This window comes from Eriocheir sinensis, chromosome 4 (assembly GCF_024679095.1).
Source record: "Eriocheir sinensis breed Jianghai 21 chromosome 4, ASM2467909v1, whole genome shotgun sequence".
NCBI lineage: Eukaryota > Metazoa > Arthropoda > Malacostraca > Decapoda > Varunidae > Eriocheir > Eriocheir sinensis.
In genome coordinates this window covers 17,973,218-18,000,245 of record NC_066512.1, presented here as the reverse complement: position 1 = coordinate 18,000,245, position 27,028 = coordinate 17,973,218, and the positions used below count along the sequence as shown (strand labels likewise).

The 27,028-nt window shown below is 45.2% G+C and overlaps 1 protein-coding gene across 10 annotated transcripts in view; it reads left to right on the top strand.

The window, feature by feature from the left end:
- The window catches only part of LOC127009257 (ecdysone-induced protein 74EF-like), a 107,166-nt gene extending 82,721 nt beyond the window's left edge, over positions 1-24,445 (top strand). For 3 of the 10 annotated variants that reach the window (XM_050882162.1, XM_050882147.1, XM_050882154.1), the window contains exons 3-9: positions 7,383-7,449; positions 12,194-12,326; positions 14,973-15,227; positions 16,941-17,090; positions 17,444-17,801; positions 17,943-17,984; positions 24,159-24,445. In XM_050882162.1, the coding sequence (XP_050738119.1) occupies positions 12,255-12,326; positions 14,973-15,227; positions 16,941-17,090; positions 17,444-17,801; positions 17,943-17,984; positions 24,159-24,430 (1,149 nt within the window). In that variant the 5' untranslated portion in view covers positions 7,383-7,449; positions 12,194-12,254 and the 3' untranslated portion in view covers positions 24,431-24,445. Of the gene's footprint in view, positions 1-1,501; positions 1,717-3,138; positions 3,580-7,382; positions 7,450-12,193; positions 12,327-13,747; positions 14,250-14,972; positions 15,228-16,940; positions 17,091-17,443; positions 17,802-17,942; positions 17,985-24,158 lie in introns of those variants that run through there. The other 7 variants (XM_050882169.1, XM_050882179.1, XM_050882190.1 and 4 more) reach the window with 7 other exon arrangements.
- Positions 24,446-27,028: the final 2,583 nt, after the last annotated feature.

Below are 27,028 nucleotides of genomic sequence, written 5' to 3'. Positions count from 1 at the left end.
AATTATCACCACACTAACACCACCACCACCACCGTAATGGCATCTTAATATCACCACCACCACCATAATAACATACCTATCATCCTTACATCACCATCATCATTTTAGAGTATTACCACCACATAACATCACCACCACATAACATCACCACCTACCTACGTCCACCTCATCCACCTGTACACCACTTCCACCTAAAGACTTATTATCAAGAAATCCAGTTGTTGATTTTTTTTTTTTTTATTGTCGTCGGCGAAGTTTTTTTTGTCTGGGTTAAGGCTTTCCAGTGTTGTTGTTGTTGTTGTTGTTGTTGTTGGAAGATAACTTTTAATGTGTCAAGTTCCCGGGGCAAGAATGCAATAAGACGTGTGTATTACATTTTTGTTGTTGTTTGTTTGTTTGTTTTTGTTTTCTTGTAATATGGAAGTGAGTGAGTTTTGAATTTTTTTTTCTCTTCTCTCTCTCTCTCTCTCTCTCTCTCTCTCTCTCTCTCTCTCTCTCTCTCTCTCTCTCTCTCTCTCTCTCTCTCTCTCTCTCTCTCTCTCTCTCTCTCTCTCCCGTGTTATAACAAACCCACAGTCATAATGAGAGAGAGAGAGAGAGAGAGAGAGAGAGAGAGAGAGAGGTAAGAGGCAAGGGTCTGCCACGTGCATGTCTTGTCTCTTACCTCACGTTTCTCAGTCACGTGTGTGCAAATGTGTGTGTGTGTGTGTGTGTGTGTGTGTGTGTGTGTGTGTGTGTGTGTGTGTGTGTGTGTGTGTGTGTGTGTGTGTGTGTGCGTGTGATAGAGAAGGAGATTGGCAGATAGATAAGTAGAAAGACAGACAGACAGCAGGCAGGCAGACAGATAGATAGATAACTCTCTCTCTCTCTCTCTCTCTCTCTCTCTCTCTCTCTCTCTCTCTCTCTCTCTCTCTCTCTCTCTCTCTCTCTCTCTCTCTCTCTCTCTCTCTCTCTCCCCACATACACACACACACAGACAGAGAGAGAGAGAGAGAGAGAAAGGAAAATAGTATTAAAGAGTTAACGTGTGTGTGTGTGTGTGTGTGTGTGTGTGTGTGTGTGTGTGTGTTTATTACTTCACCTGATGAGAAAAGTAGCACATCAACAAGCTATGACGGATGTGTGTGTGTGTGTGTGTGTGTGTGTGTGTGAGAGAGAGAGAGAGAGAGAGAGAGAGAGAGAGAGAGAGAGAGAGAGAGAGCAATGTGCAGTGGTCGGTAATCCACTTGGCCAGTAACAGGATTATAGTTTCAACCTGTGTTAGCCTGGCCTCTCCTGCTGCTGGTGCTCTTGTCGTTGTTGTCGCCGCGCCGGGGCCCTCCAGGTGTGGCCTCACTCTCCCACGCTCGCACGCCGTCGCTGCCATCCCGCTGGCCCCGCGCGTCGCTAGGATACGGTCACGGGGATCCGCTAACCCTAGGAGAGGCAGGAGGGCGGATGAAAGGTGGAAGAAGGGCAGCAGTGTGTGGTTGACTTCATCTGTGCGGCGGCGGCGGTGGTGGTGGCGGCGGCAGTGGTGGTGGTGGTGGTGGTGGAGGGGACGGCGGCGGCGGGGATGAGAGGCAACCTGGCTCACTCACCCCACAACCTCCACGCGGGGCGCACCTCCCCTCTTCTCTCTTCTCTCTCCTTCTCTGCCTCTCTCTACCTCCCGCAGCACCACCGTTCCGACTCCCCCCTCCGCCCCCCTCGACCGGTCGTATCCCTCGGAGAAGTGTTAGTGCCGTGGTGATTTTTGTTGAAGCGTGCATGACCGAGCCTCAAGGCCGCGTGTGTGGTGATTTTTCCATAGACTTTTTTTCTGTGGCATTGCTGTGTTGAGTGATGAAAGTTTCTGTGAGGGGAGACTTCTTGTGCGGATTCGTGGATATTGCCGTGTGCCAGGCGTGGATTAAAGGGCTGCCTGCCATGAAGTGGACCTAGGATTGCTATAGCTCTGGACCCTCGGGAATCTTGCCTGGGTCACCGCGGGATGGCTCGCCTTCCTCCCCTCGGTGCACGGCTTGCTTCCCCACACCTCGCCACGCCATGGCACGCCACTCTGTTGCTTGTGACGAGGAGCCTTGGCACTGTCAACTGTGCTTGTTTTGAAAAGTCCCGTCCGGCCCTGTGTGTGTGTGTGTGTGTGTGTGTGTGTGTGTGTGGTGGCTGTGTGTGCATGAGCGAGTGAGGGGCTTCTTGCTTGTGTGGCGGTAAGCCGCCAAGGCCTCGTCCTGAGTGTCATCTGCGCCCTTGACACTGTGGGTAGCGCCTGAGCCCGCTGTGCTTTCCGCCTTCCACGTGAGCCGAGTGCACGTACACTGTGCATCACATGGACGCGCGGCACCATGGATAAACACTTGGTGCTTAAACATTAATAGTGTTAAAAAATAAAACATTTCTGTGTGGCAAATTGTGGAACAAAATACATAGACGTATGCAATCTGAAATAGCAGGAAAGTATATGCAGAAACTGCACAAACAACTATAAATAAAGTGTTAAAAGCAAGAGAGCAAAGGAGTTGGCAGGCTGAAAACAACAAAAACAGAGAAAACTGATGTAGAATAAATGAGGGCGGAGAGATAAGAAGGGATTTATAATGTGAAGACACCGAGGTGAGAAACTAGATTCTTTTTGGCGAAATAAACGACTCTGGATTAAGATTAGCCTTTATTTCATTATGCTCAGATTATGTAAAGATTATATAAAGCTGCAGCGAAACAAGTGGAACGAGGAGCTGGTAAAAGTACAGCAAGTGGTCGCAAAAGGAAAATTGTTAACAGACAATATAAGTGTAAAAGTGGTGAATATGAGTGTGTGCGGCGTCGGGGAGTAATAACGCCACTCATTAAGATTCATGACTGTCGCTGCATGACGTGCGCCGCCTCTGCCCTAGGAAAAGGCAACGGAGCTGGAAACTTCCTTAAATTATGTCTTGATGAGTGAACATTATTTATTTGATTTGAAATAATATAGGTTTGGGAGTGGTAGTCGTCAGTGGTGACACTCTAAGCATTCTGCATCATCTCGGTGGGCCAGGTCAGCCTCCCTCCTTAAAAACACGTCTCTTGAAATGTTCGAAACCTGCCCGAAGCGTCACATGTCGTTGTGTGCATAATGTCCAAAAGTAATTTAGTGTTTCCTTTTTATTCTTTCAGGAAATTCACTTTACCGATAAACATTTGTCAGGAAACAAGTTTGTGGTACAAAAATACTCCGAAGAAAAAGTTGTATGGTTCTCCTTGTAAGATTTGTGGCGTTAGCAGAGAAGCCTCAGTGTTCACCTGGGGCATTGTGAGTGTGCGGGAGTGTCCGTGTGTCTGGTGTTCGTAGCGGCGGCTTGATGCACAGTGCTTGGGTCAGCGTCGTGCTGTGCCCGGTGTGCTGTGTGGCGCCGGAGGCCGAGGCTGCGGCATCAACTGATCCCCATCCAACACTTAGAAAAATACCCAGAATTCCAGAAGACTCTTGTTATAAAAGACTGAACGTTTGTGTAAAAAGTAGATGTTTAGAGGCGGCGGGGGCAACACCAAAGACCCTCACCCGCCCTGGGACGCATCAGAAGACACCCTCGTCGTGCAGGGACAGGGCAGGACCTCGTAAGTATTGTGCTCCCCACCACCCCTCCTTCATGCGTCTGAGGACCATCGAGGGTGACTAACTATTTTTCTAGCTAGAGAGGACCTTACCTGCGCCCCCTCCCGCCGGTGGGCGTGTCAGGACAGGGACAGGAGGAGAGGAAATCCCTCGGCCTCCCCGCCGCCAGGGTTCAGGCCGTCAACTTGTGGGTTGCCAGATTGTGCGCAGCGCCTGCCAGCCACATGCACTTTTTTTTAAAGATTTGCATGATAAAGATCTCGTGTTTTCATTAATGAGATGGACTTTGCTTCATATCACACTTCGTTACGATCATGTATACGAGTATATGGACGGTAAAAATATGTGCCGATTAATTTATTTATTTTTACGTTTTCGACGATTTTATAAACGAAATATGTTGTTGCTCCTGTTGTCATTGTTGTCGTTTTACGATAATCGTAGGGATTACATGCATTTGATTTTATGCATTTTATGGCTGTAATAGCCATGCAGTAATTCCAAAGGCATTTGCCACTCAGAAAAATGTTTGGCAAATATTCGTGCAGCAGCCGTGTAGCGGCGCCGGCTGTGCCTGGCGAGCCCCACGCCGGGACGGAGAAAAACAGTAATGACGAACGGCTTCCCGCTGCCCACCTGTACCTGGCGGTCAATTAATGAGGCCTAGAGCCGTAAGGAGAGTTGTCAACAAAATCTGGGTTGGCGGCGGCGGGACGTTAAAGCTGAGGTGTCCTACGGCCGGCGACGCGGAAGGCGACGCAAGAAAACAAGGACGTAGGATTCCGGCGAGGAAGAAACCAGGGGCGGGAGGCGGCCAGGGACGAGGAACGTTGCAGGAGGGGTCGCGGGAGGGGCGCGGAGCTGGGATGAAGGTCAGGGGCATTATTCTTTGCGTAAAGGGAAAGGCGGCGGCGGCGGCGGTGACGGTGGCAGTGGTGGTGGTGGTGGTAGGCTCTGGCACCGCTAGCTTAAAGGGGAAGCACTCCTCCACTTCCGGTCGCCACAAGGGAAGGAAGTGGGGCTCACCGGGGTGATTGCGGCCCCGGCCTGGAGGGTGATGCGTATCGTCCGCCGCTTATTGACGTGGCGGGCAGCCTGCACACCGCCTGACTAATACCCGTCGTAATTAATGTTGTTTGGGTGTGCTTTCTGGCGTCTTGCCTCACCACACCATGAAAATCGCCTCTCTGCTGCCCCTGAGCTGGTCTCTAGGGAACAATCAGGGTTTGTGGGTCGAAGGTCACCTGTTGTGATCGATTATCGCCATCTGTTGTCTGGCGGGTCCCTCGGCACATGGCCGGGCCCGGCACTCAGGGGAGGACGCTTGGAGTCAGTCAAGGAATGTTTTAGTATCGAGTGAAGTTCTCGAGTTCAGGGTAAGGAGCGGTGCGCACGCGTTTCCAGAAGCTTTGCGTGTAATGGGAGCACCGCACCGGCCCTCCCCCTGGCTGGCCACGTGTAGGTCACTGGCTTTGCACCTTGACCTCGTGCAGGTGCTGCATGTACAAGGGGTCAACGTGGGTCACGTGCGGCCAAGATCACCGCCCAGCCGCCCCTCCGCTTCTCCAAGGCTACGAGCGGCGGTCACGTGCCGGGGACGTTGCGTGACAGGTGGCGGCGGGCGCGGCGGGGCGGGCACCCCTTCACCCTCACCCCTCCCTGCTCCTGGCCCAGGCTTATCTGACCGCCGGTACTTGTAGGAGATGGGTGGCTGCTTGTGCTCGGCGGGCAGCTTGTCGCCACCTCTATGCCAGCATCGCCGCCGCCGCAGCCGCCACCTCGGCCACGTTTCTTCCGGTCGGTCACGTGTTTGTGCCTCACGTTTCCGTTTGACCGCCGGGCTTCGCGTTGGGCTTCCGTGGGGAGTATTCGCGGACTTTATGCTGACTTTGTGCAAAATGGCCTCCAGCCCAGGTGCAAGGCGTACACCTAAGGAACCATCGGCGCGGTGGACGGCAGGTCCCCGCGGCGACACGCGGGACGCCCCGACGCCTGCACCCGCGACTCGCATCCGCTGATCAATAAGTTAGTGGAATATCCGGATGGCGCTCTCTTCCGGCCCGCGGTGTTTATATTGACAGTTCATTAAGAGATGGTAAATTCTCTCTCTCTCTCTCTCTCTCTCTCTCTCTCTCTCTCTCTCTCTCTCTCTCTCTCTCTCTCTCTCTCTCTCTCTCTCTCTCTCTCTCTCTCTCTCTCTCTCTCTCTCTCTCTCTCTCTCTCTCTCTCTCTCTCTCTCTCTCTCTCTCTCTCTCTCTCTCTCTCTCTCTCTCTCTCTCTCTCTCTCTCTCTCTCTCTCTCTCCCTGAATCACAACATTGGAGAGGTTACCAGCGTTACGACAGACACACCAAGTAAAAGAGCCAGCCATGGAATCCTCCGTCAAGGTTCATATAGTTCATGTGCGGACCTTGGAAAAGTCTTAAGGAGGAGCGAGGCGGGACGGGCTGCGGACAGGGCGCTGGACTGCTGAGGGCGGGACAAGGAGACATGGGAAAGTGGGCGGGTGTTGTCGACGTTGCTGGACATGGCTGGTGCACGTGGGGCATGGGAGGTGGGCGGGCGAGAGAGAGTGGACCTGGGCAGTGTGTAGAGGCATAACCATGAGATATAATATTATTTCTGGCTGAAGGAGGAGGAGTTAACTATTTGCTGCTACATTCGTCATGATTTTGGTACATTCTTGGTAGGTGAAGGCAAGTATAAGACAGAGATACAAGACATAGGTAGTGGGTGGAAGTCATTGGCGCTACATAGGGAAGTTAAACATTGGGAGAGGAACTTCACTACCTATACCAAGACCTTACACAGAAGCACAGCGATAGTCTACACGGCATGGGCAGAGGTCACGTAAGAATGAGTGTGTTCCTGTAGCGACTCACTCAAGGAGACATCTACCCACCGCATATATGAGTTAGCCAATCATACTGACGCTGCATTAACGAGCCTGATGATGATGACGATGATGGTGTTTGTGGGTCATACATTTTTTTAACGGGTATTCTCCAGAGTCTTCTTGTAAGTGATGGTTGGCTTGATCGAATGAGAAGTAGGGAGATAGGAAGGAAAAGGAATTGGGGGTGGTATGAGAGAGAGGGAAGGGATGGGCAGGTCAAACAAATACAAACATACACTCACTGATACCAACACTAATACGCAAATCCGTGCAAATATTAAAAAGAGGCACAATCAATCAGACAATTGGTTTAAAGGAAAAACTCCCCCAGAACGAGTAACATGTTGCAGCGGCCGCGGCAACACTCTGATGACAAACACCTCGTCATGCCTGAGCGAAGCCAGACCCAACAGATTTATGCCCAACACTTCCACTTATCAAGCTTCTTTCCTTGCTACCTCCCTTCCTGCCTGTCTGCCTCCCTTCCTTCCTTCCTTCCCTCCTTCCTTCCTTTCTTCCTTTTTTCCTTGTTGTTTTCCTTCCTTCTTTCCTACCTTACTGAATTCCTTCCTTCCTTCCTTCCTTCCTTCTTTCCTTCCTCGTTGCTTTCCTCCCTTCCTCCTTTCCTGCCTGACTGCCACCCTATACCTTCCTTCCTTCCTCCTTCCTTTCTTTTTTTTCTCACTTCCTTCCGTCTTTCCTTGCTTGCTGCCTTCCTTTCTTCATTTTCCCCTTTTTTTCTTTCTTTTCCTCCTGATTTCTCCTCACTTCTATCTCTTCTTTTCCTTCATTCCCCCCTGCCCTCCTTTACTCTCCACCAATACATGCACGAACCTCTCTCTCAAAACCCCAGCCTGCACGCCTTCACCCCAGCCTTCCTAACGTGGTTTCTTCCCTCTCTTTGTTACAGAAGTGAGGCCTGAGCGCCGTTGGATGCATGCTGGCAATACAGTATCGACCACGCTCACATTTCCCAGGTAATTCCCACGGTCACATTGATTCCTAGTTCAGGTGAAAAATATGTCCCATGCCAGTCTGCCTTTCCTCCTCTTCTCCTCTTCTCTTCTTCTTCTTCTCATGGTGATATAAGAAGGATATTTTTTTAGTATAGTGATTTTCGTTTTGCGCGCACGTTTGTGTGTGTGTGTGTGTGTGTGTGTGTGTGTGTGTGTGTGTGTGTGTGTGTCGACGGTCGGTTAGTGTTTGTTGTTTTTGTTGTTATTTCTTCTTTTTGTAACCTGTTCTTAATTGTTTGCTATTTGTCTCTTACCGGTTTTTTTTATGAATGCTTGTTTTTATTGTTGTTGTTGTCTGTCCCTGCTTGTCTGTCTGTCTGTCTGTTTTTTTGTTTCTGTCTGTCTGTGTTCTCTCTCTCTCTCTCTCTCTCTCTCTCTCTCTCTCTCTCTCTCTCTCTCTCTCTCTCTCTCTCTCTCTCTCTCTCTCTCTCTCTCTCTCTCTCTCTCTCTCTCTCTCTCTCTCTCTCTCTCTCTCTCTCTCTCTCTCTCTCTCTCTCTCTCCCGAATTAATCCATTACGTTGCAACAACAAAACAAAACAAAAACGTGCAACAGACAGATAAATGGATGAAATTATCAGTAACACGGGGCAGGTCTGTCGGTAAATAAATGCGGAGAAAATCGGATTACTGCACCGAATAAAACGCAGCCCCTTTTTAAATCGCCACGTGTTTTGCTCAGTCAGGCTTGCTTGCTCGCTTGCTTAATTTTTTACTCTTTAAATGATAGCTTGTTTTTTATTTAGTCTTAGTTCTCTGTTTGGGTTTATTATATTTGTCTAGATGTGTTATAATTGAGTGTATTTTAATCGTCTGGTCGTTAAGAGAATATGGGCAATAAATGAGAGACACACACACACACACACACACACACACACACACACACACACACACACACACACACACACACACACACACACACACACACACACACACACACACACACACACACACACACACACACACACACACACAGAGAGAGAGAGAGAGAGACGCGTGACCAGGAGTGCCACCACCAGGCCGTCCCCGTGAGAGCCTGGCGCCGTCAAGTGGAAGCATGTTTTTTATTTCTTTTTTTCTTTTATTTTCGTTGATTTAAGATTGGGTGAACATAATTATTTTTTTTTCTCTCTCTCCATCTTTCCTTCTTTCTCTTTCTTTTAATAATGAACACGTTATGATAATACGTAGGTGTGTGAGGGATGGCGGGGTGTGTGTGTGTGTGTGTGTGTGTGTGTGTGTGTGTGTGTGTGTGTGTGTGTGTGTGTGTGTGTGTGTGTGTGTGTGTGTGTGTGTGTGTGTGTGTGTGTTAATTCGTGGTACGGGATTAGGTTACACATACACGATAAGCAACATCACAAAGCCTCGTTCTGAGAAAAGAGATTACTGACCAAAAAGAATAAATATACAGAGCATTAAATAATAACGTTGATGGATACGCCGTTAAGCCTTCTCTGTTTGTCTGTGTCTGTCTGTATGTATGTATGAATCTCTCTCTCTCTCTCTCTCTCTCTCTCTCTCTCTCTCTCTCTCTCTCTCTCTCTCTCTCTCTCTCTCTCTCTCAAAACAGGTGTCACGGTCAGGTAAGTAATAAACCAGGTAATGAGAGGTGTTGCGCGGGTTACGGAGAACACACACACACACACACACACACACACACACACACACACACACACACATATACACACACACACACACACACACACACACACACACACACACACACACACACGCAATGCTCGGAATTTTTAGAGAAATGTAAATTAAGTCTCAGTGACACGCCGCCCTAATTGATTGTTGTCGAGGTTCAGGTGGAGGCTCAGACGTGCTCCCGCGGATTCCTGTTTTTTTTTTTTTTTTCATGAGAACAAATCATCGCATTGGAAAATAACGACGCCGGGATGGACACGTGCGCGGCGGCGGAGGGACGAAGGGAGTGTGTGTGTGTGTGTGTGTGTGTGTGTGTGTGTGTGTGTGTGAAGAACCCGGTTGTAAGGGGGGTAGGGGGGGTACTTACCTACACTTCTAACAAATGAAGGAAATAAATCAGTTTTGTTTCTTTAGGTTAAGGAACAAAGTTTGAATTTAGCAAGATAGACCTTAACTTCATTTTTTTATATATGGAAATAATACTTAAATACGACGAATTGATCAATGTCTCCCCATGAAATGACACACACACACACACACACACACACACACACACACACACACACACACACACACACACACACACACACACACACACACACACATCACCACAGCAACCCCTCAAGACCGTCCATGAAGTGTTGAGTCCTCCGGCCGTGCGTCCCGGGGTCGTGGTGGCCTGGCTCAGGTAGGGCGGGCGTGGGCGCGGCGGGAGGTCAGCACAGGCTCCTGGGAAGAGACTGCACGGGAAGCGCTATGTGTACATTTTGATCACGGTATTATTCACGCCATCTTAACATTTCCAACCCGACATTCTTTATCGCGGTAAGCAAAGCAAAGCCCCGACATGAATGCTTTCTGAAAGGTCATGAGGAGGTAAGGCTGGGGTTGGTTTGTTCTTTGACCCCAGGTAGGCTCCGCCACGCGCTGCCGGGCAACTGGAGTCCCCCACGCCAACCCCCAACCCCCACCCCGCAGTCAGTTTCTGCTCCAAGCCTCAGCGGCGATGCCCGGTGTTCAGGCAATTAGAACTGTTTGCTTTATAGGTTTAATGGCTTCACAGATGACGAGTTATCTGTCACCAGGATGTTCGTGTTTCAAGGTCAATAAGTTCTCCATGTTAGATGTCTATAATACTACATTTGTATCAACTTTTTTGTTGTTGTTGTTGTGTCTCCCGAGAGGCAGCGCCCGTGTAGCGTCCTTACTGCTTCCTTCATGTGTGTGCTCAGTACTCGTTGCACAGTAATGTTCATCCTTTTTTTTAACTTATTTGTTTGAAATCCTCTCGGGCTACTCATGTTTTCTATGTTTTATTAATGAAAGTGCACCGGGTGGGTACAATGAACTCTCAAATCTATCACCATGAGCGGCGTATTTGTGTGTTGTGTCAGGTCTTTTGATATGCTTGCAATATAAGCAAGCGAAGCAAATAAGAAAATAAATGTAAATGTTAGACCACGCTGCATGAGCCGCTCCTGGCAGGGCGGCCCGCCGCTCCCTGCATGCTATCCCCTCCCCCCCCCCTTTACACATGTGCACGGTGCATCAGCACGCGCGGTACAATGACTCAACACCGCGGTCCAGGGAGGAATCCGCCGTGCCTCGAAGTTTTCGATCTCTGCATTATTCATGCCGGCATAGCATTTATAGCTTTGAGTATAATGTGGCAGTGAACCTTCAGGCGATAAATAAGCCAAGTTTTGGCATGCATGCTTTCCAGGAGAAAGTGTTCGTATTGATCCCAAGCGACAAACGGCCTCCTGGACGGCGCGACCCTCCTCAGGTGACGAGCTGTGGACAGGTGCGATAACCCGAGCCGAGTATGGCCATGGCAGACGTTCCTGGTCGTTGTAATTACGCCAGTTTATCGATTAATGAAAATCACGTAGCGACATTCCTTGCCAGCTGCCGCCGTGGTAACGGAGGGTTCACGGGGCTCGATATAATTCACCCGAGAGGGAATTGCAAGCAGTTCCGGAGAAAAAGTAATGTAATGACGTCCGTGATTCTTGCCAATAAAATATTCTGCCCAGTTTGGTGTTCAAGGGCACGGTGAGGCGAGGCGGCGGGAGCGTGTGTCAGGGGCAGGGCGAGGGGTGGTGTGGCGTGGCTGCTGCGGGTGGACGGCGTGCCAAGAGGATCTGGGGAGTCCAGGGACAGAAGAGGTGACGGAAAGATTACAATATGCTAAGTGACCGCAGGGCAGCCTCCATTGTGACCAGTGAGGGCCTGACACACACACACACACACACACACACACACACACACACACACACACGCAGTAGCCTACCTGCACGAGGCACTCTGTTCGACACGTGACCTCAAGATAAAGTAATTTTTCGGTATTCCCCAACAAGAAAATTAGGTAGAGCAGGACGACTCTGGTAAATTCAACTTTCTTTGCTATTTATTCATACCGTAAAATTGCTTCAGGATATAACCAGAAATATCGAGACAACGAACTATCTATAGGTCTTTCCCAACAATGGGTTTTTTTACAGCATATGTGTTTTTAGACTTGTCAAGCACGTCATATCCGAATTATTATCATTATCACCTTCAGCTGCCTCTCTTTGTCTGATGTTAATGTACTCTGTCCTGCTCCGGCAAATGCTCCAACTCTATCTTTCCACCTAATTCTTTTTTTCTGGGTTGCCACTCTGTTATTTCGGTGGTCCATTTCTTATTGGTTCTACGCAAAAAAATAACCTTCCCAAGTCCAATTCTTTTTCTTGATCATCTTCAAGATATTTTCAACCGTTGCTTCCTAATCCATGATGCTCGCTTCCCATCTGCATATACCTTGCATTTGTTTTCTTAATTCGTCTTTTCATTCACTTTACCTTTCGCTCTCTGAATCTTGGTTAGACACTATGTTTCTGAATGGTAGGCCTGGCAGGATATATATATATATATATATATATATATATATATATATATATATATATATATATATATATATATATATATATATATATATATATACGCATATAGGTAACATAAATAAGTATGGACTTTGGTCACGTGTGGCCTCATACTCGCACTCTTTTCCAGATTAACTTAGTGAAGCCGTCGAGAGATCACGCGGCCCCGCCCGCCGGAAGAGCTTCCCATTATGCCCTTCATCGACGACGACCTGCTGTGGTGCCCCGACAACGACGGCAAGATGGTAGACCTCTCCTGCCTGGTGAGTCCTCGCTCCTTCCTTGATGCCCCGGCAATAATTTGTTAATACATTATTTTCTTTTAGCAACCGTTGGTGAAGTATTATAGATTCATCACGGTTGTATTACAGGTGGACAAAATATTGATGAAGCCTGAGAAACCTATTGTAAAATCATGCTAGGAATCGTGTATTAATCTAAACCTCTCTGGGTGGCCTCAAATACTCCTGGCAGTAAGGAACTCTATGAGAAAATGCTGTAGAAAGACGGCTTCATCAAATTTTGCCCGTGAGAGGAGCGAGTAGAGTGATAATACCAGGGACTTCCAGGCGAGATTTATTGTGTCAGTGTTTTGAAACAAGTGAAGTTGTCGCTTTTTTCTATTATTAGGTTAATTTTTATTACGTTAAGAAGGTATAATAGAGCTTGGATGGCTGGTTTTTTTTTTTTTTTTTTTTTTTTTTTAATGATAGCGCGTCACCTCAAACCACAAACCTTGCTCTTGACTCTCCCTCAGTCATTCCCTCTCTCCCTCCTCCCCCCTCCCCAACTCTCTCCCTCCCTGCTCCTGTAAAAGTAGTGGTTCCTCCTTCACCCCTCGCCCGCAGGTCAGAGTATTAGCTTACTTTCCATTGTGCTCGAGCAAAATGTTTTTAGTTCAACGCATTCAGCAATATTCCTAAATGAGATGGATAAAAAAGAATACCGTATGTACTACAATGGTTGCCGTGTAATGTAGATAATAGCTAACGGCTGCATGATTTCTTTGACGACGGGTAACACGATCAGGTTCATACAAGCGTTACTGAAGTTTGTAAAAGCACGTCTAAAGAATAAACAGTCGTTATACAAAAGAACATTCGCGTTAGTGTTCACAGATAGTCGTTTACAAAGTGCCCCAAAATAGTCATTGTATCGAAGTGATTACAATAATGTCTTTACTTAAATGTTAACGTCATAGTTATTTTACTAACATTTATCCCAATCGTAATATTAGTAATGTGTCGCTCCCAGCCGAATAATCGTTTCATTTATGTGTACCCAAATAGTTGTTCTCAATACTGACTGCTCTAAAGAAGACCCACAGATTGGCCTTACTGCACCCGTCGTGTTTAGCAAAGTTTATTCATCAATCGTATTATTACATATATCTATTGTTTAGTACGTAACGGTGTTGTAAAGTAAACGCAGATAATTTTTTTATCTAATCTGTAATCTTATGGTGATTTTATTAAAGTATTGGCTTAACGTTATTGTCCTCCTCCTCCTCCTCCTCCTCCTCCTCCTCCGAAGATTGATCAAAATAGTTCTTTATATAAATGTCCCCCCTCAATAACATTTCTACATAAGTGTCCCCCGAAATTTGGTTTATTTAAGTCGCCCTAAAAAGAGACGTTTTCTGCGAGTGTCGGGCGTGCACGTTTTCTATGGCGGGGCGCGGCGAGGGAGACGCTGATAAACTGTGGCGGTGCTCGGGTGTTAGGAAAGGACGGGTGCACTTAGTTCTGGTCTCCCTGAGAAGAAAAAAAATCCTGCACTGCAGCGTCCGTACCAGCCGAACGAAGAATACGTGATCGGAAGGCTTCTTGGTATTTGGAAGGAACGAAGTAGAGAAAGTCAAAACAACATTATAGCTATACATTTTGGCTAAAAAAGAGGAGAAAAATAGAAGTGGAGACGTAGGAAAGAAAAATCGAAAACAAGAAGACACACACCGAGACACAGATCACAGTGCCACATCAGGAAGTGCCGCTTTCTAGGCAATATTTCAGACATCCAATTGAATTAAACCTATACTGTGGTGGAGCTCGGGTGTCCCTGTGGGCCGTGAGTGCTGGGTATACGCCACACGTTAAGGGTCGTGCTACTTCCCTCATGGAGTCATCCCTCACCCTAGGTCAAAGCTTCGAGAGTGCTGCAGCCACCATGACAACAATTTTCCTTCAGTAAGTAGTTGTATGGCCTCAGTTAGATACATAATGTTGTGGCGTAGCAAGGCGAGGGGGGTGTTGTATTGTCAAGAGGACCCAAATTCACCTTTTTTTTATTTTTTCTTTGCTTCACCCTGTCTTTTTTTTTCTTTTCCTTTTTTTGCTTCACCCTGTAAGTTTTGTTTTGTTTTCTTTTTTTCTTCACCGTATTTTTTTTTTTTTTTTTTTTGCTTCACTGTCAGTTATTTTTCTTTCACTTTTTTTTTCTTTTTTTTTTTCTTCACCCCGCCATTGTTTCCAGCCGCCCTGCCTCAGCCTTTCCCCAAACTATTATGAGGTGTAACGTCACATGTGAACCATATCAAAGGCTGGCAACTAACAGTACAGGCACAGTGGCTGGTGATATGGTTCAGCTATTCTGTACTGATGTGAGTGTTACATCAGCAGGGTATTTATGTATTGACACTTATGACCAGGTTATTACTTATGTATCCATACATGATTTGTTATTTTCAATAGTCAATGTTTTCTCCTTACTCTTTTTCCACGGACATTTATTGTATGTGGATACTAGCAATAGTCCCTGTTATTTATTACTTTTTTTCTGATCACTTTCAAGTAAAGACATCACTAGTCCTTCATGTGACTTAAAGTTCCATTTTTGGCCTCACCTTCAGAACCAAGCTTTAATGGTGCACTTTGGAGCCATATATATCTCACTGCCTTGTCTCTCCGCAGGACCCTGGGGGAGGAAATGGTGCAGGCAATAGTGCTGCCCCCGGAGGGAACAACAACGAGCAGATGACACCTATGGGCATGGGGGTCATCGGTGGCCTGGCCTCATCCAACCCGTCCAGTGCCCCAGAGTGTGGGGACTTGGCTGAGCTGTCCCAGGCCGACCTCAAAGGTCTGGTCGGGGAAATTACTGAAGAAGATGAAATCTTTACCAGCATATCTGACCCAAACTTTGAACTGGATAATATTTTTGCTGAGGTAAGTGTCCATCCTGACTGATAAGTTTGTACTGGGTAAATTAATTATTTGTGTGTACTAAGAGGGTACGGTACTACTATCTACTCAAGATCTTTTTCTTACTGTAGTCTGTACTTGGATGTTAAGTGGACAGGAGAATATTGCTTATCTGGTGATGATATTTTCATTCCTTGGCTCGAGCAGAAACTGAAGGTATGGTAATAATAACTAGTTCAATGTAATGGTAAAGTATACTAGTTCACAGCTCTGGACTTGCTTGATAACTTGGTTGCAGTGTACATGAGGGAGATTATAATGGGAATATTGAGTTTGTGTGCTCTCCCATGGCCGTCTTGTTGGCCAGCACAAGGCCTTTGCCCAGAACCTTCACCTGTCTTGACCCTTCCCTGGGGACCCCCTTTGCTTAGTATACACACTTGAAGAAAGCAGTATGTTGCCTGAAAATATTTTTGAGTGACAATTCTAGAGCACGACTAAAAGGTAATGATTGATGCTGTGATGCATTAGCATGGTAGAAGCTGTAAACAATAATTACTCAAGAATGTATAGCATTTTTGGTGCCAACACTTGCCATCTAAACCATAAGGCATAAACTGCTCTGAAGCTGTGCTTTAAACTGTGTAACCAGTTTGGGCAATTCGTTCCAAGAATTTCAAGAACATTACAAGAATTTGCATTTATGAATAAGTTTCTTCTCCCTTCCAGTTCTGTCACATTGACATCAGATTGATAAGCTTTGTAAATTATTGCACAGTCCTTGGATTTGTGTGCAGTAATTCACTTCATGATTAGGATTTATTTTTTGAGCTCATTTATTTATCTTAAATTCATGAACATCATGACATTGATTTTTGGCATTACAGTAGTGATATCTAAACTTGGTTGTACACCTCGAAATTTAGGCTCTGTGATTCTAAATGCAATGGTTCATTTACTCTGCTAAAGGTGACATGACTTGCCAGACGACAGAGGGCTCATCTACATCCGTCAGCTTATTAATTATAAAAAGGTGTACAGAATACCATCAGCTCTTGAAGTGAATGAGTATCACATGTTTAAAAAGACCAGACATTATTCTAGAGCAGCGGTTCCCAAACTTATCAGGCCACGCACCACCTCCCAGACTGTGACCGAGTCCATGCACCCCCGCTAAGATTTGAGCAGTACTAAGATCCCGTCGATTTCTTGAAATTTTGTCCATTTTTTATGAATTTTGTGCTCGCAAAGTATGAGGCTTGGAGCGATGGCTATCAAAACTGAACGAAAATATACCTGGGGGGTGGATGAATGTGCTCAGAGTCTGAGTAAGTTTCAAACAAAGAGCAGACAACTCCGCTGAAGCATACAGCATACGTTACTTTTAAAACAATGGCAGTTAATGATGTGTTTGGAATTTTAATGAGACAAACTCTGCCATTACATAATTTTTTTCCTTACACACCCCTAGTGATCAGCTCACGCACCCCCAGGGGTGCGCGCAACACACTTTGGGAACCGCTGTTATAGAGGATTAATTTAATGTTTCAGGATCTGGAGTGCCATTTCATTAACATTAGGGTGAATATCTAGAAAAATAGATTCAACTTACCATTGCTCTTAAAATTTTTCTCATTTTACTCTCATGCATCTGAATGTTTATGTCGTAACACTTTCCTGAGACCCAAACAAGTTAGTGTTGGGCTGCTGAGGCTTAGCATCACTTTCATTCTTCAGGTTGATGACTCCTTCCTGTCTGGTAACCCAATGAGGGGCCGTGACGGCAGGTGTGGCCGTGACGACTTCATCCCCGCCACACCCACAGACTCGGCCAAGACACCCTCCGACCTGCACATGATCCACATCAAGCAGGAGATGGAAACTATGGTCAGTGTGAGTTGGGAAACTTAACCCCAACATGCCTACCTGTGCATCATATTGCTATGTTGTTGTTTCTTCATAAGAATACAAATTTGCAAAAAATTCTTACATAGTGTTGCTCTGTATGTCTGGCAAGACTGTTAAAACTTGTTTTAAATGAGAAGGAATTTACAATAAAAAATAATTGCAAATCTGAAGTTGAGATGCAGTTTTAAGGATTTTAAAGGTGTACATTCTGCTAGAGTAATGTAGCTCTGTTTATTTATCTGTAATTAACAATTCTTTGAAACTTTTAGCAATCTCAAATTGGAATTTACTGCCGTTCATAAGTGTTTTAACACTGGTTGTTTTTTCTGAAGGTTCCTTTGCCTCACCAGAGTGATGAGGAGCCCATGTCCACAAGCACTATGGACGCCGTGTCCAGCACCAGCACCCTCACCCTGATGCGCTCCCCTCAACACTCCATGTCCAGCCACAGCCACCTCATGTCCCACCTCGGCAACAACGCCTGTGCCTCCCCCCTTGGTCACCACATGCAGCACACAAACGGCAGCCAGACCTTTGAAAGCTTGCTCAATGACTCCGAGACAAACGGCAATGGATGCACCAACACGTCTCTTCTCCAGAATGCCTTGCAAAACAATCCAAATGGCTTGATAGATCCTCGCCATATCAAAAGAGAAAACTCCGTAGCGGCCGCAAACCCCCTCCTTGCCGGTGAGTACCTGCACGTTGCTTCTGTCTAACATACCTTGATGACACTTTTCGTTCATATAGATTGTTTTGGAATACTTTGCAATACATTCATCCATGCTCACAATTCATCTTTCTTATGTAGAACATTTGTCTCATTTCAAGAAATGGCGCCAATCCCTCATTGGGCATTTTGGGAGGACTTTGGTATGGATAAGTTGCTTTTATTTTTCATTCATTAGTAATTCTTAGCCTCTCTTTGAAATCATCATAGAATTTTCCTTTACCTTTCTTGCTTATAAGTGTTGTCCTCTAAGTCTAGGCTTAACTATGTGTTTGGTCTTTGAAAAACTGCTTATTAGTTTTATAGATATTTTGAAGTGAAATGTTGACAATTGGAATAATTCAGTATTTACGAGATGGTGGCAGCAAGTCAGTGAGTAGCAGGTATGGATATAAGAGTTGGTAGTGTAGATAGTCACACTAGCAGTGTATTCTCTTAGAAAATAATGAGAGGTGAAAGATCCATCGTCTCAAAAAATTTAACACCTTCATGACAATATATATTTTCTTGAATCTCTATACTACAGACATAATGGATGAAAAGGCCTAACAGTTTAAGGCCAGACTGATTTCAGAGAAAACTAATCAAGTTTTCTAAACAATCACAAAAACTGTGAAGCAACTTTTTGGTTATTAGAAAAGAAAAGATATGTATCTACAAACTGTTTTCTGCTATAAACAAAAGAATAATCAGAAACATGGGCTACTTTTATTGGGAAAAATGCAACCTTTTTTTCCTCAGCTTATATGAGATTTATTTAGTTTACATTCCCAATCTCTGGTTTCCCTTTCCTCTAAGAGGGGTTATTCAAAGTACAGGACACGAGCCAACTTTTGCCACTTCTTCACAAAGAGATAAACAATTTCCAAGCAGACTAGAGCCACACATTTTAAACCTAGGACAGTCAAAAGGCTTCCAGTTGAGTCCTGGGGATAGTTCATAAGGTGAAGCTGAGTTGCGGTAGAAAAGGTTTTAGAAGTGCTGCCCCATGTGGATGCCTTCCAGTGTCATGATCATAAAAGCTTACATAACCTTTTTTAATCACTCTTATCATCTGGCATCCATCGAGGGTGAATCAGTGTGTATTTCTGTGCTTCTTCTTAACTTCCAGGTGCTCTTCCTTCTACACATACTCCATTAAACTCTCTTTTCTCTAGTTGCCTCCCTAAAAAAAAATATTGCACATTGCTTAGTAATTTCACCATATTGCTTTCTTCAACTTTGGTATAACTTCTGATCTTTGCAGTTTTTATTTATTTCCATTTCTAATATATAATTTTCTGTCTCGCCTGCTTACTGCTCACACTTGGATAAACTTTGCTCTGGTTTAATGCCTTAATTACATCATAACTTTTGCAACTGTTCATAATCTATTCTGCCCCTCATTGCTTCTGCATATGCTTGATTTCAAATGATTGATAATGACAGCATGCATTATATAATAACTAACACTGCCTCAAGTTTAATTCACTTAATTTCATGGAGACTGATGATGAAGTATTTTTTTTTCTTATTTATTTGATGCTGACACCCATGACCTTCACCTAACTCCTCCTAATTATTTTGATTTTCCCCTCACTGTAATTCCTTTCCTTCAGTTTATTCTCTTCACATGATCACAATGGCTGTAAAGTCATGATAGGCCACTTTACTCCTGCTATTTAGTTGCCTCCCCCGCCCTCTCCACTCTGCCTGGATGCACGGAACCATTCTTTTAGAACTCTACATAGTAGGTATTATGACTCCTTTAATTCTTGTGCCTCTTACCTCATGCTTTTTGCTACCTACCTTTTATTGAACTTTTAAAACAAACTTTGGCTGTGTTCTTCATGGATGCATCATCAGTGACAGTTGGGGGGGTCCCTTATACTGTAATACTGCTTTCATTTTACTAATTTTCTATGTATCCGTGTATGGGGCAGCATTATTGTAAAAAAATCATGTATTTCAACAGAATCACCGGAATACTGAAATGCATTATAACTCACCAACGTCACTGTAACTGACTTTCATGCACAAGTTTTTAGTGTCATACAACATAAAGTTTTCTTATAATAACTTTTTCCAAGCAAAATGAAATATCTATAGTGGCCAGTTTATCAGGCACACTGTTTGCCTTGATCTATAATAACTATACAGTGTAGCCTCTCATCTCATATCATGTGTTTTCCATTGTCATTTATTATCAAATTAATGTCATTCCACCAGAGCCCCTTCAATTATGATCTCATTTTTCTCTTACATTTCCATTAATTTCAGTTTAGTCATTTCATTTCAGTTGTTTTTCATGCTGTGTTCAGTCAGGCAGAAGGAGGGTCGTCAGGGCATCAGTTTGACCTCAGAGCATGCATGATGTATTGCCCTGACCTCCCTCTCCTAAGCTAATGCATAAAATCATTATAAATTTTCAATCAGCTTGCGTGAGAAACATTTATAGTGCTTGATAATAGTGATATATAGGATTCCTCATCATTCAGTGAGTTCATCTATGTCAGTTACCTTTGATCTGTACCCATCGCTTCCTCCTAACATCCTCAGTCTTGGCATCACAGAATGTAAACTCTCTTATATTTCATTCATAGCACATTTTCCTCCATACATACACACAACATCGAACTGTCTCTCTTAATGACCAATATTTTCCTTCTAAAGCAGTTATTTTTCATTTTAGTATCATGAATTTTGCAGATGCTAAGTCGAGTGAGTAATCTCTTTACATCCTTTACTTCCTTTTTTTTATTTTATCATATTAAATTTATAGTTTGTTGGCAAATCATAAGTATGGTATGAACCTTCGAGTGCCTCATCTTTCATTTCCGTCCAAGTCAGTCATGTGCTGATTCTACCTCAAAGTGTTTTTTCTGCTTGCCACCTCAGACATCGGTTCATTGAGGCTCATCGTTCTCAGTATCCAACCCTTCTGTCATCGGTAACTGCATATATTTAACCTTATTCTTCATTCAGTAGTCCCATTATTTTTATTTTATTTATCTTCACTTGTGGGAGCAGTGATTAGCAGGCTCTTTTTTTTTTTACACTTTCTTTTTGTTGCCATTGAGTTGCTCCCTGTGCTGTAAAAAAAAAAATGTGGTTCTGTCATACACAATATTTCAATCTGCTTACCTCCAAATCTAGTTTCTGAGTAGTTTTCACCACGAGTTGTCTGAAGATCTTATTGACAACTTCCAGCAGATATCAAGTCATTGTTTATTGGCCTGCTACTTAGTCTTCCCTTCTGCAAACCAAAATTCATCCCTATATACGTAAAACTCTTCTTATTAGTATTCCACCATCATCTGTTTACCTCATGCCAGTCCCTAGAAAAAAACTACTGATATTTTTTTCAAGTTGTTATCACATAATCAAATTTAGCCTTGCCCGAATTCCAGACTCAAACAAAATACCCCATTAATTAGCTGTTGCATATTTTAAAGAGTTAAATCACCTCCAAAATGTAATATGAAGTTTCAGTATTACTTCATATGCACTGAAGTCAACAGTGTCAACAGAAGGGAGTTGTTGTAAGGAGTCCACTACCAACAGTTCAGCTTTATTTTAACCCGTCCGCTGTGAGTGGCATGGATTTGGCTTTCACTGGTAGCCTGGTAACATATACTCCCAGGTCTTTCTCTGCCTCTATAGCGGATAGTGGAGTGTTTCCCATGTGGTATTGGTATGCTAGCTATCCTCTCCCAAGGTGCAGAACATTTTTCTTCATTGAATTGTAGCAGCCACTTTTGGTTCCAATCCTGTAGCTTGGTGATGCCTTCTTGTAGGAAATCTGCAGTCAAGGGGTTGATGGCAGGCCTTTTTAAATGATTACAGCAAAGCTTCTCTTACTTGACCATGCACCAGAAGATACCCTACATGTGTTTATTTAACTGTAAACACCCAGACTTACTGTACTGACTTTGGAAACACCGGGATAAGTCACATAATTTAAAGATATTGAAGGTAAAACGCCATCATCATCATAAGCCACATTTTAAAACCGTGTGTGCCGGACGCATACCAAAATAGTCCGCAAAAAGAATCATCCCTCACGGCTTTCACGGACGTCATATTTTTTGTGGCCTCGTGAGCCTAAAAATAGAAGCCAAAAGAAATGCTGCGGTAAATGAGGCTGACATCTCATTTTTTCCCTCCCTGTTTTTTTCTGTTTTTGTTTTTTTTTCTAGTGGGCTGGTGGGTGGTGGTGGAGGTGGAGGAGGAGATGGTAGTAGAGGAAGAGGGCAAGGGGAAGGTGGACGTGGTGTGAATAGGGGTGGTGGTGGTGGGGATGGAAGAAGGGATGTGGATACGAGGGAGGAAAATTGAAATGGAAGTGATGATGGTGGCACAAATGGGAGGGAAGTAAAATTGAAACAGTGGTGATGATGGCTGTGGATGGCGGATGAGGGGTGTTGATGTGGGAGAGGAACGAGGGGAGATTGATGCCTATGGTGGATGGAGGCGGATATGTTATGAGTGACGTTGATGGGAGGGAGGAAGAGTTGCGATGATGATAATGGTGGAGGTGGAGGTGGATGCATTCTGAGTGGTGTAGGACATAGGGAGGATAAGTGGAGACGAAGGTGGTGGTGGTGGTAGTGGTGGTGGTGGTGGAAGATGTATTGTGAGTGATGGTGGATGTAAGGAAGGAATAGTTGAGATAGTGCATGGTGGTTGTGGAAGTGGAGGGGATGACGAGGGTACTGATGAGCAGCAGGGACTTGAGGCTCAGCGCTGAGGTAATGAATAAGCTTTGTCACAGGCGTCAGGCGGTGAGTGGGTTGCTTCTTTCATGTCACGTATACAACAGCCGCCCTGCACTCAGTCACCAGGCACACACATGCTCAACATACTGACCTTACTGTTGTGTTGTCAGGGAGTCAGAACGTTTTAAATACTTAACATGATGGCTGAAGTGGTAGGGTAGAACATATGGCGCTGCATACTGTACCTATTATATCGCTTGGTTCCCATTCGGCTGCCTTGGTTGTCAGTCTTTTATCAGTTCTGTCCACTTTTTATTTTTAATTGTCACTAGAATATCTTCACCCTTTGTGTGTTCTCTAAAGCATTATGCTTGATCCTGTCTTTCCACATATCCTATCAATTTCTCTTGGTACAATGCTTAGCTTTCTCTCTAAGTATTTAGTCATCAAGTATCGTTATTACCTATGTGTCAGGACTAGCATGAAACACTTACATTACACATCTCTTCAAGGCAAGTGGCAGGTTGCTATTCATGGTATTTCTGTTTACCAAAAGCTCTCTTTCTCATTCCTATTTTGTTTTCCTTTTCATGGGCTGAGTTACACAGTTCAGTATTTGTCCTAGATACATGTATTCCTCTTCTCTGTCAAGTGTTTCCTCCCCATTCATTATTGTCCCTCCAACTGAGTATTAATACTACTTCTGTTCTTCACATTCATCTTCAGACCTACTTTCAAATTCTCTTTGTGAAGTTCCTTAATTGTTTTTAGTAAGTTTTCCACAGAATCACTTAGTCGTCTGGAAATCTAAGGTTGTTTAGGCATTCTGCATCTATCTTGATACCTGTGTTATCACACTCTAACTTCTTAAATACTTGTTCTAATGCAGGGGCTCCCAAGTTCTGACCTTAGTGTTTTCCTTTCACTGTATGCAAAGGGCAGAATACGCTTTACAAACAGTACCTAGTCATCACTGATATCTAGCAAAACTTGGCATACTGACAATACTTAATGCTCATTCGCAGAACTCTTCACGGTAGAACATTATGAAGTAAATGCAAAGTATAGTATTTACCTGTTAAAAGCATATTATTCACAGTGGTCAGATTTCTTATTCATCAGTAACTTACAAGGTTGTGCCATAACCTCATGCTGCTCTATCAGACTTTTTTGGCCAGCACCGTTTCTTTTTTTTTTTTCTTTTTTTTTCTTTTTTTTTTTTAGCATTTCGTCAATTTGTTCATTGTTCACTCTATGGATTTTATTCCTGGAAAAATTAACAGATCGTTCATAACAGTGTACCACAATTAACAGATTGTTCATAACAGTGTACCACTGTTGGTGTACATGATGGCTGCGGCAAGAATCACTGTCTTCCCGTGGGTCAGCCTGGGGCAGACCTAGGAAGTCTTTGTACTTTGTACATTTGACAACGAAGAGAGCTGAAGGTCCCCTCACTCAGCATATATTAAGCTTCATTAACACCTGCATCTTAGTTGTTTGAGGCAGTTGGTAGCCTTAGGCGTGGACTTACGACAGCTGTCACAAAAAAGAATAAACATTGTCAGTGAAGTTTCAGAAGTGAGAAAATTCTATAAATGTTTCATTCGTCTGTTTCAGGGTTGTTATCTTCCTCGTATGACCGGCCGATGGCCAGCCCGGCGTCCACTCCGTCGTCCACTCCATCCCTCCCCTCGCTGCTGGGCCACGTCAAGATCAAGAAGGAAGTGCTGGACCATCCCCACGACATGTGCAAAGGTGAGTACAGCCCTTCAGTATTGGGGTGGCCAGCATGGGCGTCTGGAGAGGGAGGACGCAAGGTGAGGCAGTTGCCCCCTTTAGAAATCTGTCACATTCCCATTCTTGTTTACATGTTAAAACGATTACGGTAATATTTTCAAAACCTCAGGGGGACTCTTGGTGCTGCAGTTACTGGTAACTGTGTGTGCCATTGTCCTGTGGTTAACCAATGAAAATATGAAATTTGATGTATATGTATTTGACCTAAAACATATTGGCTCTGCCTCCCTTTGAAACAATTCCTGTGGACGCCCCTGGTGGCCAGGGAGAACAGTGGCTGGAGCTTTCTCTCCGGGTTATTTCTTTTCTTATGGGTTTTTTTTTTGTTTTTTTTTTTTCGGAGAATTTTGGAAGTTGTAATTGAGCGAGTTTCGCACCCACTTTTCCTGCTCTAAGTTGCGGGAGTCGGCATAGGTCAGCGTGCTGAAGGAGGCAGTACACGGCAAGGATGTGCATGAGTTCAGCGTCTGGCGGTGGCCGTAGCGGCCTTCAGTAAGCCCGCGACGCATTACGCTCAGCACACATGTGTGTGAGGAAGTAAACTCTTCAAGGTGTATTAAAATCACCGACTTCGCCAAGAATCAACAACATGCGATTGCTTTGTGGTAATGTTTGCTGATGAATATCTTAATGAGGCTCAGTAATTCATGGTCACCCTTGAGGTCTTGGGACAGTTCGGCGGGCATGGGGGGCGTCATGGGGGGGGGGGACAGGCGTTGGCGCGGCGGCGTGTGGCGGGTTGGCAGGGGCGGGGGCCGACGCCGCCAAGGTGTGTGCAAGTGTGGGAAAATGAAAGAAATAGGGGGAGGGATAAAATTTTTAAAGCAAGAATTGTTGTGATGAAGTATTTATATCATCCGATGGCACGATGACTAGGATGCCACGTGGCGGATAAAGAGCTCGGGCGTGTGTATGGGAGGCAGGACTGTGTGTGTGACGTGAGGAATATACAACAGCCGGAGGTATACGACCACCTTTACTGCTAGAGGGGAGGGGAGGGAAGGGAAGAGCTTGCGTCCCCAGCGTAGATCAGCAAGTTATGAGTGTTGGGACATCAGGTGCTCGTTTGGCTGAGGGTAAGGGAAAGGGGAACCGGGGGGACGGGGGGCATCACGCGGGGTAAGAGTACCAGGAGGGTTTAATTATAGCCTTCGGGATGTTTTGTTCCCCGCTGGCCGGATCTGTGGCCACCTCTACTGAAAAACTCGCCTCATGGTAAAGCTCGAGTATTTTTAAAAGGCGCTTACTGGAAAACGTACTCTGGCTCTTGGGGCCTCGAGTGAATCCTCCCTTTGTTGATCGGCGGACCCAGGGAGGCGGGGGGCTCAGGCCGCAACAAAGACACGTTGTGGCGGGGGAGGGAGGCAGGTGGGCAGCAGGAAGCAAGACGGGCGCCAGCGAGGGTACATGAGGACAGTGGTTGAGAGCAATGCCCTGAAGACTTGTCGAAGTGCGCAAGGTTGGGGCGTCTTGGCAGCCTCCCGTGCCCCGTGACTCAAGGGCAGGCGCCACAAGTCCCATACATCCCTTTCGTTCCGCACGCCCCTATCCCGCCTTCCTCCCATACCCCTTAGAAAAAGACACCCTTCCTTGTCCTCCCCACGACCCTTTAAAAAAAAAAACATCCCTCATCTCACCTCAGAGCTCACCCGCCGCCTTGCCTAACTTGATAACCCGCAAGGCACATTCATGGTAATTGTTTCACTTCCCCCTTCCTCCTGCCTTACGTAATTTGTCCCAAGCTCACTAGCCCCTCACCCCCCTCTCCCCCTTTCCCGGCAGTGGCCACAAATCTTGTTTAGCGTGCTTCCTGCTGGTGGCGTGGCCGCGGTATTCCTGGGGCTTCCTTAAGGTGACTCAGACGCCGCGAGGGTAAATATACTCCACGGGGTAGTAGTATTGGAGGACAGACGAGGAAGTTGGCGCCTCAGCTACTGCGCAATAGTGTCTTTCTGCTCCTGGGTGTGTGTGTGTGTGTGTGTGTCATTTTTCTCGCGTAATCACAGCCACCACAACCCACCGAACAGTTCCGCTTCCTCCTCTTAACACCTGCCGAGCCTGTGACAAGTGCATCGACGACACTTGTTACGAGAGAGAGAGAGAGAGAGAGAGGAATGAACTATCCATCCACGATACCGAGAGTCATAGATTACATAACTTCCCAAGAGTAATAAATACCACGAAGATGAAAAACAAAATAGCACGCCGTCAAAGCTCGTATATAAACAGCACTCGGAAGCAGTGATGTATTTAGATTGCCTCATTTCATTGCTATACTTGAATAAATTACCAAGTGCTTACCCTTGGGGGGGAGAAAAGGAAAGGGGGGGAGATATAGAAGATAGGCTATAATAGTGTTGACGTGTTGCCTTGCTCGCTGGAAAAGGCAACCAAAATGATATGAAGGAACGAGGGTGGAGTAAAGACCCGAATCTCTCTCTCTCTCCCTCTCTTACTCTCTCTTCCCGGGAAACTTTTTATCAGCAACCAAAGGAGGAAGGCGCCGAAGTTCTTATCATCCACAGTAGTATTTTGTTCATATTACCGCCGTTTTTGCTCATGTTCCGCTTCTGATATACATTCTAGCGTCTCCTTCTCTTTCCCATTTTCCCCTTTAGGCTAGTTTTTTTTGTGTGTGTGTGCGTTATGTAAGCAGTTATGTGTTAGTGAAGAGACGGAGAAGTTGGAGG